The sequence below is a fragment of the Meriones unguiculatus genome, chromosome 10, assembly GCF_030254825.1.
Source record: "Meriones unguiculatus strain TT.TT164.6M chromosome 10, Bangor_MerUng_6.1, whole genome shotgun sequence".
NCBI lineage: Eukaryota > Metazoa > Chordata > Mammalia > Rodentia > Muridae > Meriones > Meriones unguiculatus.
Window position 1 is genome coordinate 118159530 of NC_083358.1, and position 13801 is coordinate 118173330.

Below are 13801 nucleotides of genomic sequence, written 5' to 3' on the forward strand. Positions count from 1 at the left end.
CTTCCTAGGTTTTCATCTTCCTGCTTTAAACACTATGGAGGGTGAGCAAAGAGAGAGATGAAGGATGCCTCACAATGTTTTCATCACAGGTTCAGGAATGGACCACTCAGTCAGCTGAATAAATAATTAATCAATGAAATGACAATGATGGAACCTTAGGGAAAATAATCCTGGAGAAAAGAATTTTTTTTTTTTTAAATTTTAGCATTCTGTACAGACACAAATAAGAGAATGAAACATAAATGTGAAAAGTTTAAGATTCAATCTGTATTGTATGTTACTCTTCTATCATATTCCAATATCAATTAAAAAAAAACACAAAACCCCAACAACCACTACAGAAATAAGTCAACTGAAATCATGAGAGAACCAAAAAGCACTTCATAATAAAATATATCCAACTCTGAGAAGAACTGCTTGCTGGTGTCTTCACATCCTTCTCTTCTGTGTACTTATGTACAGCACTGAAAAGACAAAAAGAATTGAGTCACTCTGGAGTGTCACAGGAGCAGTTTTAAAGGCAGGTGGGTCCTAACCCACATCTCTGCATGCTTTCAAAGATTCCTTATACCATGCAATGGAAGGTCACTATACATTGAGTTTTGAGTTTACACCCAGCTTTGATATCTTAAAAGATTAAAACTAGTTTTACCTGTGGATGATACTGACTTTAAAAATTAGAAATTAAAAGGAATTAAAAGGAAAGTGAAAGTGCCTAGAATTTAAGAATGTTTTGTAATTAGCTTTCAGTAAATCAGTTAAATCTTTCAGGCTAGATCTCAGCTTAGGAGTGATTAGCCCATGTGGCTGGAGAGATGGCTCATCATTTAAAGAGCACTTGCAGACTTTACAGAGCACCAATGCTGGGTCCCCAGGGCCTACAAAACGGTTCACAACCAACTGCTTACATGCATGAGACAAACTCTCTCTCTCTCTCTCTCTCTCTCTCACACACACACACACACACAGCATACTTTTATGCATCTCTCTAGCATAAACTGTAGTTTACTTTTACAATTTCCATGGGAGAAAAAAATAAGATATTTTTAAGACAATAAAGTCCTTTATTGAGATTGCTACATCATTATCAACCTTCAGTGGCATCCAATGTTTAATTTAATCATACTGAGCACAGTAGAACCTGTGCTGCATGGAGACAGGAAAAAAGGGGGCAAGTGGGCACTGGTCAAGCTATTACTTAAAGTGTACCCTTCTCAACCATCCCACACATCCTCAGAAACTGACAAACTTGTTCAAGTGAACAGTTGATGTCTCAGTCAAAGGGCCCAGCACAGACCAAGTGAACCCCCCTTTAAGAGCCAAACATGAGTTGTGGGAATAACAACTGTTCCTTACGACAGCATGGAGGAGATAATCAGAGTATGAGGAAAGCCAGAGAACCTAGACAAGGTGGGTGGATGTCACTAGAGGAGTATCTCTTACTGTGTGTGGCTGCCATCAGCTGTCTTGAGGAGAGACAGGACCATAATATTTTCAAGCAAAAGAAGGAAGTCAACTAAGAATAATATGAAACAGAAGAAATTCTACTGAAATGCAAGCAAGAGATGTATATAAAAGTCAGGATATTTAGTTCCTGACAAACCCTTATTTTTAAGGCTATTAGAAGATTCTCATACTCAGAAGAAATAAAAAAAAAAAAAAAAGGAAAAGAGAAGAGTGTCACCTGGGGATGACACCTAAAAGTGGGCTGAGGATTAATTCCTAGCATCTTGATGCTTTCCCCAGCCCCAAAGTATTCAAATATGATTTTTAGCAACAATTTGTATTCTGAAATGAAGTAACTTAAAATGGGCAAAGCAAACATGGCAGCTGGTGAGCCTTGGCACTTGAGAGCCATGCTCTCTACTTGCCACTCCTGGTAGACTGAAAGGCAAAGAGCCCAGAGCAGGCACCTGGGTCTTTAATAGAGAAGGACAGGGCAGGCGAAGTGCTAAGGGCTGTGAAGGGGCACAGGAATAGCTTCTACTTAACAGAGTACAGTAAATGATTACGTAAGACAGCAGGGCCTGGTCAGTACACCAGCATCCCTCAGCTCCTCACCAAGAGAGTGAGAAAGAAAATGTCCACTTCCAAAATTCCATGGAAAATTCTCTTTCCACTCACAAACAGAACTGGCTTTTCCTAAGAACCTAAAATAGAACCACAGCAAGCAAACAAAAGTGAGAGGCAGCTTTATAATTAGCTAGAAACTCCCAGTGCTCTCTATTACAAGCAGAAAGAGCTTGTTCCGATCACTATACTGTGGAGGAAGCCGTTACCATTGTTTCCTCGGATGAACGCATCCCCATACTTATTCTTCAGTTGTCCATTTACATACTCTTCCGTCTGTTCCAATGCTATATTCATGTAGCCATCCAGGCAGGCCAGGACCCCTGGAGAAAAGTAAGAAAGAATTGAAAATTATAGGGTATATCTTAGGACCAACAATCACTTTATTCATTAGCCTTCAGACACATAATATAAAAATTCACACTGTAAACAAAGTTCAATAGACTTAAACACAAAAGGCGCCTTTACTCTGTGCCAATCTGAGTGAAGGGTGGACGGGCATAGCATGAGAGGAGTCATGCATCCACTACTCCAAGACAGGCAGCCAACTGTCACTCCCCTCCTGGTATGTGTGATCACCACAGCAACTTAAAAACCCTTCACAAAAGTATAAGCATTAGACTATTCCAACCAAAATACCCTTCTTTGAGAGCTAGGGACAGACACGGCAACTATGCATGGACAAATGAGCCTCCATCCCAGTGACATTTGTTACTTTAGCCACTCAGTGAAATACGGATCTGGCAGATTTATCTCCCTCTTTCACAACACGCACTGCAGCAGATGAATGTACTCGGGGTGGAGAGGAAGTCTCCACAATCTGTTAAGATAATAGACAACAGGTGCTTCTGGAAGAACATCTCAAAGCTGTGACTCCCAGGGAAGAGCAGCTTGAGAACAGACTAACATATTGCATTACAACACATTGCGTTCTGTTTGTCAGTTAGACTATTTTAAAGTCAAAACTAATAGAGAAAAACGGCTACCAACATTCCAGGGAGCTTTCAAGGAAAACAGTTGGGTGAATCATTAATTGTGCTAAAATAGTATAAATTTCTAAAATCTGACCAGATGACTTTTTTCAAAAGATGAAACCAGTAAGCTTCTAATTCTCAGCCTGTGATCTAAAGATATTTTAAAGGAAGAATACAAACATACTACAGATTCAATTCAATCAACTAAGTCAACAGTTCCACATAAAAACCTCAACTTCATTAATATGCTCCTCACTCTCTCTTCTGCCCCATTATCCTCTAAACAGAGGTTTCTTTTCAAAATCGTGTGTGTGTGTGTAATCAGAGCACAAGACATTAACCGAGCAGAATCCTATGAAAAGCAGTAAGCTTTCAAAGGATCAGACTGGACTGTCAACTATCAAGAACAATAACTTCCTAGCCAAGCTGAAGACAGTCTCACAGTTTGTTTCTTCTCTATGTTACAGTTAAAGCACAGTCACACACAAGGAAGAAGCTTTCACGATGTGATATGAAATCAGACAAAAGGGTAATACAAAACATAATGTCACCATTACCCACTGTTAGTAAGAATATCCAGTCTCATTTGAAAAAGTTAAGAGCTAAAAAGGAGGGGAGGGTGGGAACTGTGCTCCGCTGTAGGGCATTTGCTTAGGATGTGTAAGGCCCTGGGTTCAATCACCCAAACTGCAAAACCAAACACAAAACAAAACCTGCTCAGGATGTTGAAGTTTTACTCTCCTCCGAGAGCAAGAGGTGAAATAGCAGAAACAAGCAAACTCTCCAAAGCTGGAGATCACAGGATGCTGGTTCCCTCCTCTTCCCTTTATTATGTAGCCAACTCTGCCTCCTCGAGCTGAGGCTGAGTTTGTGCACCACCACACACAGCTCCTTTTCTTTCTGGTTAGAAAATTATTACTTAGTGTAGTAAGGAAAAAAAAATCAGACTGTATACACGACCCTCCTATGTGGCATGGGGAATTATCTCCACACAGTAGAATGCAGGGAATCCTTGCTGTCCATCACTTGCCTGGGAGATCTAAGCAACAAACTACAGCATGCATTATTACTTCTATAAACAGAACAACGGTAAGACAGCTAACCTCTTCAAAAAGTACTCCATACAGCGTGTCTGCCTTACCAGCTGTCAAGCACATGGAAATCCCAGGTCTATTTCCTCCTTTGAGCTTACCCACAGTTTACGGCTGAAAACCGGGCAAGGTGGAGCACACTGCCATAATTCTAACACAGAGCCAAAGACGCTACCTGAGCAGGATCCTATGAGACGCAAATTTTCAAAAAATCAGCCCGGACTGTCAGCTGTCAAGACCGAGAACTTAAGACAGAATTTCACTTTGTTTCTTCTCTACTTCATTACATTTAAAGCACAGGCATAGACTACTTCCAGGATATGATATGGGATTCGCCATGAGTGATGTTAGTATTACTGTTGGTGAGCGGGAGGAGGGAGGGAACCAACAGACAGATGTGCTTGAAGACAGCTGGTATCACAGTAAGATGCTTACTTAAAAGCAAGTAACCAACCAAACAAAAAAGATTGCCTATTGGCCATTAATGCCAAGAACTAAAACAATGTGATTTCCCCTTTATTTATTTATTTATTTATTATATTAAGATTCCACTTTACTTTTAATGATGTGTATATGTGTAGAAAGGACAAATGTGTTGGACCCCCTGGAGCTGGAATTACAGGAGGCTGGGAGCTGGCCACTGTGAGCACTGGGATTTGAAGTCAGGTCCTCTGCACGAGGACCGCACTCACAGCTGCAGAGCCATTCCTCCAGCCCCTTCGCTCTATTTCTGCAGTGCTGGGGACGGAACCCTCCTACATGAACTCCCATTCCTTGTGCTGGGCCCCAGTGCCTTACTAAATATTTTGGTTTTACATGTTTGAGTGTTGCGCCTGCGTGTGCACTATCTGGTGCCCAGGGAGGCCAGAGGTGGCATCAGACCCCTCGGAACTGGAGTTACTGTCAGTTACGTGGGTGGCAGAACTGAATCTGGGTCCTCTGCAAGAGCAGCCGGTGCTCTTACATGCTAAGCCAGATTTCCAGCCCCTCCAGTGATTTCCTAACAAAGTTTTCCAGTCAAGCTTGATGAAGTGCTAGCTCCCCACATCCTAGGTGAGAATAACCACAAAATTTCACAGACTTTATGGAAAACAAAGTGACAATGTATTAAAGTAATCAACACATGCTGGGGTACGTGTAAATGTGTGGGGAAAGAAAAACCTTGAAAAAACTTAGAAAAAAATGGCTATAAAAATTTGCTGATGAATTAGTCATCACTCTCTACAAAACAGTCTAAGTAGTTTAGCACATCTTAATTTGAGAAGAGTAGAAACTTCGTAAGTTTTAAAACAGAATCTGATGTTATTCCATGCAACTACTTTTTTAAGTTGCTGAGACTCAAATCCAAGCTCTGAGCTACAGCTCCAACCCTATAAAACACCAAGTTCACCCTTAGCGGCCTCTGCCTTGTTTTCAGAAGTCTTTATTACCTATCAGGTTTTTGTGTTTGTTTTTGTTTTGAAACAGGCCTTATGTAGCTCAGGCTTGCCTCAAAATGAGATGTAGCCAAAGCTATCCTCAAACTCCGAATCCTCCCGTCTCTTCACCACTGGGATCACAGGCCAGCACCCAGAGCTCCTTAAAAAGTGGTCTCTATAGGAACAGAAAAGCATCTCTGGATATATACTGTATGGCTGAGAAGGCCATGATGTAAAATGATTCTGTCTAAATAACAGCTTGCCATCAAAAACAAGTGCTGCTGGACCCAGGTGCTCTTTGGCCCCAGCTCTTCAATAGCAGTGTTGACTGTGACTCCTAAGCTAGTATCAGGAACTTAGGCAGATGCGATCTCAGGACAGACAGGAGACAGAATTCACGCAAACACTGCACGTCAGAAGCACACACTGCTGGCAAGCTTCTCACTATAAAAGTAACCACCTCAGAGGCAGAAGACAATAAAACTGTCAATGAGCAACATAGTTAGCCAATTGGGTACATTTACGGGGTTTTTCACATTTTCCTATTTTAGTTACACCAGTTAGGATCAAACATGAAAATACTACCTCGATAATCCACGCCAGAATTCAATTTCACCACAACTGGTCGCCCGATGATCTGCTTCAAGAAGTCACTAGGGGTTTGCTTCCGCAGACTCATTTTTAACAATCCTGATCAGAAATGGGAAAGAGCAACAAATGTACATACTGAAGTTAATTATTCACAAAGAAGCAAAAGAAAACTCTTGAGCCTTTAACGTATCTATAGAATCAACCATCAAAGGCCTCTGTATGATGTATTGCTACACATGACAACTGTGGTGGCACCTCACCCGCCCCACAGCTGGGCATGGCGCCGGCTTGGAGCTATTTTGCTAATCACTTGTCCTACTGTGTCAGCACATGACACCGTACAGCCCCCATGAGCTCAGCACAGTCAATGCATGGACACTTGTTCTATGCAGACAACTCTGAACATCTGGAGTCCCTGTGAGAACACTGGAAGGCCTAACACCCCCATTTTACTGGTAAAAAACGAATAGAAAAGTCAAATAACGTGTACCAAGTTGCAGTGAAACAAAAATACAACAGGATATTTAAGTTAAATTCAACTTAAAGACAACATTATACAAAGCAGGCCTACAGTCATCAGCAACCGGTATCTAAACGTTTCCCCGAAAAGTCCTAACCGAGACCTGAAGTGAACAGACACACCAGCACTCTTCCAGGCACTCTGTATGTACTGACTCATTTCAACTTCACCATCCAATGAGGCAGGTATTAACGTGTGCTGTGTGTGTGAAAAAGTGACACTCTCCTACAGAGTGTGGTGGCTAGAGGTTGATCCTGCGTGCCTTCCTCAGTCTCTGTCCACCTTATTTTTGAGGCAGGGTTTCTCAATGGACCCAAAACTTACCGATTTGGCTAGACTGGCTGGCCAGGGAGCCACCTCAGCACCCCCATCTGCCTGTCTCTGCTCTCCACCAAGCTTTTTACATGGGTACCGGGAGCTGAGGTCATTGTGCTTGCTCAGCACACACTTCCTGCCAGCCACCTCCCCAGCGCTGACAGGTCTTTATCCTCATTTTACAGGTTGATAAACACCCTGCTTAAGGTCACGGATCGTTAAGTTAGATTTTGAATTGTTCAGTTATAATTATGGCAGGACTGCTCTAAGTACCAAGGGGAAAGTCCTGAGAATTCATACCTAGGAGTCTAAAATACAGACACAGCACTGCAAACACAAATTAACTGGACCAGGCACATAAAAGTTGGCCATCATAATCTTGTTATGCAATAGCTACCACTCAAAAATATTTCAATAAATAAAAGAAAATACTAGTCACAAGCAAAAATCATAGACTAGAAATTGGTTTTTGTTTCAGTGAAGTTCAGTGACAACTCTTACGCAGCTGCGTAGTCTTATGTGTCATAGACTTAAAAGTTGGTATAGACACACTGTTTTAAGGACTCGCCACACTCCCAACTCCACATTTCTGTTTTCCATCAGATCTGCACATCCTTCTACAAACAGCACTGCTGACTTCACCCCAAGTACACCGCCCAGTGCAGCCAGTGCTGTGAAGATGCTCTCCACGACCACGCATGCGGAGGAGCCACCTGGGGAAGCCACAATGCTACCCGACAGATTTCTTACCAATTCAACAAAAGTGTGCACCTACAGACTATGCAAAGCAATTACAAAATGTATGCCAGAGTTTCACTGCAGGAACTTAGGATCGGGAAGTTAAACACCGTGTGTTAATGGACATGAACAAAGCAAAGGGACAATAACGTAAGAAAAATAATTCTCTCTACCCAAGAAGTCAAGTACTCAAATCAAATCAAATATAAATTTTGGAAATGATCACTTGGGCCATCCACAGGTGTGCTTCAAAGATTTTTTTTTTTAAGTCATCAACTGATTATTTTACTCAGCAAATTTTAACTTTTCCACTAAGCTGCTAGCTCTTTTTTTTTTTTTTTTAGCTTCACAATCTTAACAGATAGCTAAAACTACAATTGCTATTATCCAAGACTCTGGCCATACAACAACTTTATTTATGTTGTGTTCAGTGCAAAGAGAAAAATGGCAAATACATACTGTAACAGATTCAGTATTTTTCATGAGTTTAGTAAAAACAAAGAAATGTTTCCTTTCATCTACAAGTCTCACACTTGTATCCTGCACAAATGCTGTTTTATAGCTAACTACCCATACTCATCTCTTGAGTCTTGGAGTTACTTCCAATCAGAGGTCAAATCCCACAACTCTAGTTCCTTCATGTACAATCCAAAATATAAAAAGATCTATTTTGCATTAAAAAACAAAACAAAGACCTAGCAAGGCTGCACCATGGCTCAGTGCTTGCTGTTTCTGCGTTAGGACCTGAGCTTGGATCCACATCATCATGAAAAGGTAAGTGCACTGGGTCACTTCCGTAACTCTGGCACTAGGGGGCAGAGACAGGAGGCTCTCAGGGGCTTGCCAGGACAATAAGCCCCAGGTTCACTGAGGCCAAGAGCACAGTAAAGTAGACCACTGCCTCCAAAAGGGAATGCACGTGCGCGCACACACACACGCACACACATTTTTTAGCTCATAGTAAATGTAGAATTTTTTTCAGCTTAATACTACTTATTAGGAAAAATGGAAGCCACTTATTTAAAAGGTGAATCTCTGTACAATGTTATTTTATAGAAAAAAAATCAATTTTTTGCATGTAGACAAATGCATATTTTCCTTACACTGCTGCTCACATATTTAACTAAGGTAAAAAATGAATGTAAATGTGTTGGTGCTTTAAACTATGCCATGGCATATGAACACATATACTGACTCCATGTGGATCATTGTATTTCTCTACATTAGAACGTCTATACAGTTGGTCAGAGAGATTGCCCAGAGGCTAATAACATGTATTTCTCTTGCAGAGGACCCAGGTTCCATCCCCAGAACTTACATCAGTTGAACACAACTGTTTATAACTTCAGTTGCAGGGAATGGAACACCCAAATGAAGGGATTATTAACTTCACCTGTACTTAACACCATTTATACTTTAAGATGAAAAAGCTAGTGAAATAAAAAACACAAACGGAGGCTTGACAGTATTTACTGCATTAAAAATGTTAACTTTCTGTACCTTTTAGGAAAGCAGAAATATTCTTCTAAATATATAACACCTCTATTACGCCTCGTCTTTACTTCAGTTACCATCAATGTCTTCCTAGGGCAATCAACATATTCATGGCGTGCCTTCTAAGGCTCAGGTGTAGGCTAGGGGTGCAGCAGGTAAGATGTGGCCCTGGGTCCTTGGAGTTTATTCTCCAGAGGGATAAAAACACAGAAGCAACCAATTTCATAAAGGCTATATGCTTTTGGGTAGAATTATATACGGAGATCTACCAACAGAAGACTGAACTCAGACATGGTATACCAAAGAAGGATTTCTGAACACCTAAGCCAAGTTTGACACAGTCCACCAGCTGCAGAGAGAGAAGCCTTAGCAAAAGCACTGGGTAGTTTGGGTTTGAAAGTAAAATCTACACACACAGAAAGGAGATAGCTGTAGGAGCGCAGTGCCACATTCATTCCTGGGTAACAGAGCATGAGTTCTGGGTTACTTTCCCCAACCAGAACCATGGGGACCATTAGGAGGGTCCAGTCAGCAGGTCTGGACCAGGACCAGAGAATCCATGTGCCTGATCCTAGATTCTTATCAACTGGCTGGTTGGAGAGCACCATGGTCAGTAAGAGAAGGGCACAGGAAAATCCTCCCAAGTAGAAATCTGCTTGGCTCCTCCTCCTATTTCAGGCGGCAGCACAGACAGCAATAGTTCTGGACCCCTATAGTTTTATTTTTAGTTTACTTGTTTCCCCCATATGTGTCACTGTAAGAAATGGCTCAGCAGTTAAGAGCACTGTCTGCTCTTCCAGAGGTCCTGAGTTCAATTCCCAGCAACCACATGATGGCTCTCACTATCTACACTCTTTCAAAAAGATAGGCCCTCTTCTCTAAAGACTTTAAGCCACATGAAAGGAGCAGCTGAGCAAGCCCCTGCTCTGCTCTCTAGAGCACATTCTGCTGGATGGCTGGAAAAGGATGTTTTTGAAGTTATATGAACAAGCATGGTTGCCTCAGACTCAATTTATTCATCACCCGGAAAGCAGACCCTCTGCATTAGTCTTCATTAGGCTTCCTTGGTACTCCCTGTTACTTAATGACTTGCCCATAAATCCATTTTGTACAAGTAAATTGGTCTTGACACCACAATTTTTCCCATCACTTGGCTCAAGTAATTTTAAGTTTTCATCTTTTAAATTGGATAAGGCAGAAGGAATAGTTCTGACAATTTCTGAAGCAAGAGATAAGACTCTCGAACCATAAACACAAGAAAAAGACTTCCTTCTGCCAGGGTCACCTTGGTAAAAGTTCTTCCTTCAAAATTAGATACACTCATTCTCTAGGACTGCAGTCCCCATTCTTATGCAGGCTTAAATGACCTATTTTCATAAGTGGATGGTCATGGCACTACTTCCTGTCAGAAGCCACCAAGAGGTCTATTATCAGAGTATCTGCTCCACAGTACCTTTTCCAAAGTTCAACAGTGAAGAAGTGGGGGAGGAGGTGTGGTATGCATGTCAAATTTTATTTACCCAATGATATGCTAGCCATACACATCTCCTACAGATCTTACCTTTTAAGGAGGCAGTAGAAATCTTATGTCTCTGGTAGTCCTCACACATCCACAGACTAAGTGTAGAATAGGTATCAAAGCCAGTATTAAACAGAAGCCCCATCCTAATCCCCTCTTCCTATCTACAAACTACAGGTACAGCTACTAGAGCATCATGCATACATATACTCCAACAGCCACTAATCTTCCTTTATTAATGACCATTACAGAACACAAGGAAAACAGAGGCACTGGTGATTAGACATCCTCGCTTACAAAGGTGCCTGTTCAAATGCAGATTTCTGAAGCTTACTCAGCCAAGACATTGTCCTTTTAGTTTTTCATTGTGTTTTATTCATTTATTTTATCTACTGGGGCAGGGGCAAAAAGCACCTACCACAGTATGCACATGGAAGTCAGAGGTCAACTTTTGGGAATCTGTTCTCTCCTTACATTGAGTGGGGACCGGGACTTGAACTCAGGTTTCCAGGCTTGGCCATTAGTGCCCTGGTCATCAAGATACCCAGGTTAATTCCTAAATGCAAGCTGTTCTCAATGAGAGGCGGTTTTTATGACCCCCCACCCCCAGTGGGGCGCGCATTTGAAAATGTCTACCAACATTTTGTACTGTCGGGACGGAGAGTGGTACCTAGAATCTAGTGAACAGGGGCCAAGGATGTCCTTCAACATTCTACAGCACGGAACAGTGGTTCTCAACCTTCCTAATGCTGTGACTCTTTGATACAGTTCCTTATGGTCGGTGACCCCAACCATACAATTATTTTCACTGCCACTTCGTAACTGTAATTTTGCTACTGTTGCTATCTGTAATATGCAGTGACTCCTGAGAGAGGGCCTTTTGGCTCACAGGACCGGAACTGCTGGTGGTAGCTCTTTACAACGAAGGACTATGTGGTCCAGCATGTCACCTGCCAGGAAGCCCTAACTCCACCACCTCATTCCCTCTTCCTCAAACATGTTTTTCGTCTTAAAAAATAAGGTATTTTAGAATACGCAAGACTTAAACGAGAACCAGATGATGAGTATAGGAGCTAGTCACCTCTCTCTATCTGTGGGTTTGTATTTACGAATTCAAGCAACCTTGACTCAGACCTGGTAAAACGAAGTTCCGGTTTCATCTCCAAAGGTTTCATCTGTTACAGGCAGATGAACTTTTCCTTTGTCATGCTCCCTACACAATACTCAACTGCAACCATTTACACTGCATGACAGGGTTGTGGGTAATTTATATGTGGAGAACACAGGAAGACTGCATGGGTTATATGCACACACAGATGTGGAACTTGAACATCTGCGTACTTTTTGGTATTGGGAGGGGTAACTGTATTATTTATCAAGAGTATTTTATCCCAGCATGGCGAATCTGAAAACAACCATAAGCACTTAACGGGGTTGACATTACCAAAAAATTTAAAAAAATAAGTAAATGACTAAATCTCTAGTGCTGGGCACACACACACAACAGTGACTTTTCTATTTTCCAGTCCCTCATTTTAAAAGGAGAAAATAGACTAGGGCATTTAAAATCTTTTTTCCTTTTTTAAAAAAATGTTATTATGTAGTGGGCCAGCCTTCGGTGAGACGAGAGCTACGCAGTAGTTAAGAGTACTCACTTGGGAGGAAGGAAGCCTGAGTTCTACGGTACTTAAAGAGCTGTGCAGCTTGGGTGACTCCTCACCATTCCACCTGTCACCGCCCCAGGCTCATCTGTAAAATAAGGGAGTCACGCTAGATGGTAAGTTACTGGCTGTCTCTGTTTCTGCACTTGCTTAACTTGACACAGACAGACACCACACACACACACACACGAACAGACTGAACCACGCCGTGCAACTTTAAACAAACTCCCATCGTGATAATTCCAAAGAGTGTGCTTTGCTGGTGTTAGAGACACTAGGAGCTCGCACGGCTTCGGTGAAGGAACCGGTGCCACACACGAAGAGATCAATCACTAGCTCTTTAAGAGTGAACCGACCTAGCCATTTCTCCCCCGAGAACCGCTCCAGGGAAACAGAATCATGAGCTGAGGGTGGGGATGATGCACAGCATCGGACGGGATGCAAAAACGAAGCAAAAACACACTCCAAAAGGAGTAAGTTTAAAGAGCAGCATCTTTTGATGCAAACCGGACATTAAACCTCAACGGCAACTAGTTAAAAGGACGCTGGCCTGGGCTGACAGACAGGCTCACACCAGAGGAGGCGGCGACCGACGGACGCGCCGGCCGGACCGCTTCCTCCGCGCCCGCGGCCTTCCTCCGCGCTCGACTCGCGGAGGGAGGCGGGCGCCGAGGTCCCGCGCCGCCCGCCCCGGCGCTGCCTACGCCGGGGCCGCGTGGCCGGGGCGCGCCTGGCTCGGCCGCAGGCCCGGCCTGGGCTCGGGCCGCTGCCGCCGGGCCCCGCGGCCTAGGCCGGCCGCCCGCCCCCGCGGCGCCCCCGCGCGCCCACCCGCCCCTCCCGGGCCGCGGGCTCACCCCACGGCCGGATCCGGAGCCCTCGCAGGCCGGGCCTCCGCGGACGCGCGCGCGGCGAAAACCGAAACCGCCCCCGGCAGCGCGCTTTCCCGCCTCGCCCAATCAGCGGCCGCCGTGCCTACGGCAGCCCGCGCGGATCGAAAAGGTCGGGCCGCCGCAGCGCGCTCGCCTCCAAGAGCCTGTGTAGGGGCCTATGTGGCGCCCAGGGGCTGAAGGAAAGGTCCGATATTCTGTTCTCTCTTTTGCGAGAAAATCGAATAAAAAAGAAAAACAACCAACCAAAAAGCTGGAAGTGATCTTTTGAGATTTCTTTACAGGAAAGAATACCTTGCAATCAAAGGAAACAGAAACTTAACAGTTAAAGTAACAGGCTGTTAAGTACCAGAAATATCCTTAAATAATTTAAAGCAAATAAAAGTTAAAAGCCTCAAGCTCTCAAACCGACTTCTGTATATTAATTAAACGTATGAAGTTTAAGTCACTGTTAGAGATTGTTTCCATGACAATGTTGATACAAGAAATAATAAATCATTTAAGGCAGCTCTGAATTACAATG

At 43.1% G+C, this 13801-nt stretch overlaps 1 protein-coding gene across 2 annotated transcripts; it reads right to left on the reverse strand.

Annotated features, from left to right (window-relative positions):
- Nucleotides 1-245: 245 nt before the first annotated feature.
- Nucleotides 246-13361, reverse strand: Lsm6 (LSM6 homolog, U6 small nuclear RNA and mRNA degradation associated). 2 transcript variants are annotated; one of them, XM_021645304.2, is made up of 5 exons: nucleotides 13246-13361; nucleotides 12386-12479; nucleotides 6139-6243; nucleotides 2280-2393; nucleotides 246-464 (listed from the first exon to the last, which is right to left on the reverse strand). In XM_021645304.2, exons 3-5 carry the CDS (start codon nucleotides 6230-6232, stop codon nucleotides 430-432), a joined length of 243 nt encoding a protein of 80 aa, XP_021500979.1. In that variant the 5' UTR covers nucleotides 6233-6243; nucleotides 12386-12479; nucleotides 13246-13361; the 3' UTR covers nucleotides 246-429. The 2 variants fall into 2 exon arrangements, with proteins under 2 accessions (XP_021500979.1, XP_021500981.1); XM_021645306.2 differs by lacking the exon at nucleotides 12386-12479.
- Nucleotides 13362-13801: the final 440 nt, after the last annotated feature.

Coding starts and splice junctions, on each gene's coding strand:
- Lsm6 (XM_021645306.2), bottom strand. CDS start 6,232: ATGAGTCTGCGGAAGCAAACCCCTAGTGACTTCTTGAAGCAGATCATC. Junction 2,394..6,138: donor TTCTGGCGTGGATTATCGAG/GTAGTATTTTCA, acceptor ACTTTTCTCCAG/GGGTCCTGGCCTGCCTGGAT. Junction 465..2,279: donor GTTCATCCGAGGAAACAATG/GTAACGGCTTCC, acceptor TTGTCTTTTCAG/TGCTGTACATAAGTACACAG.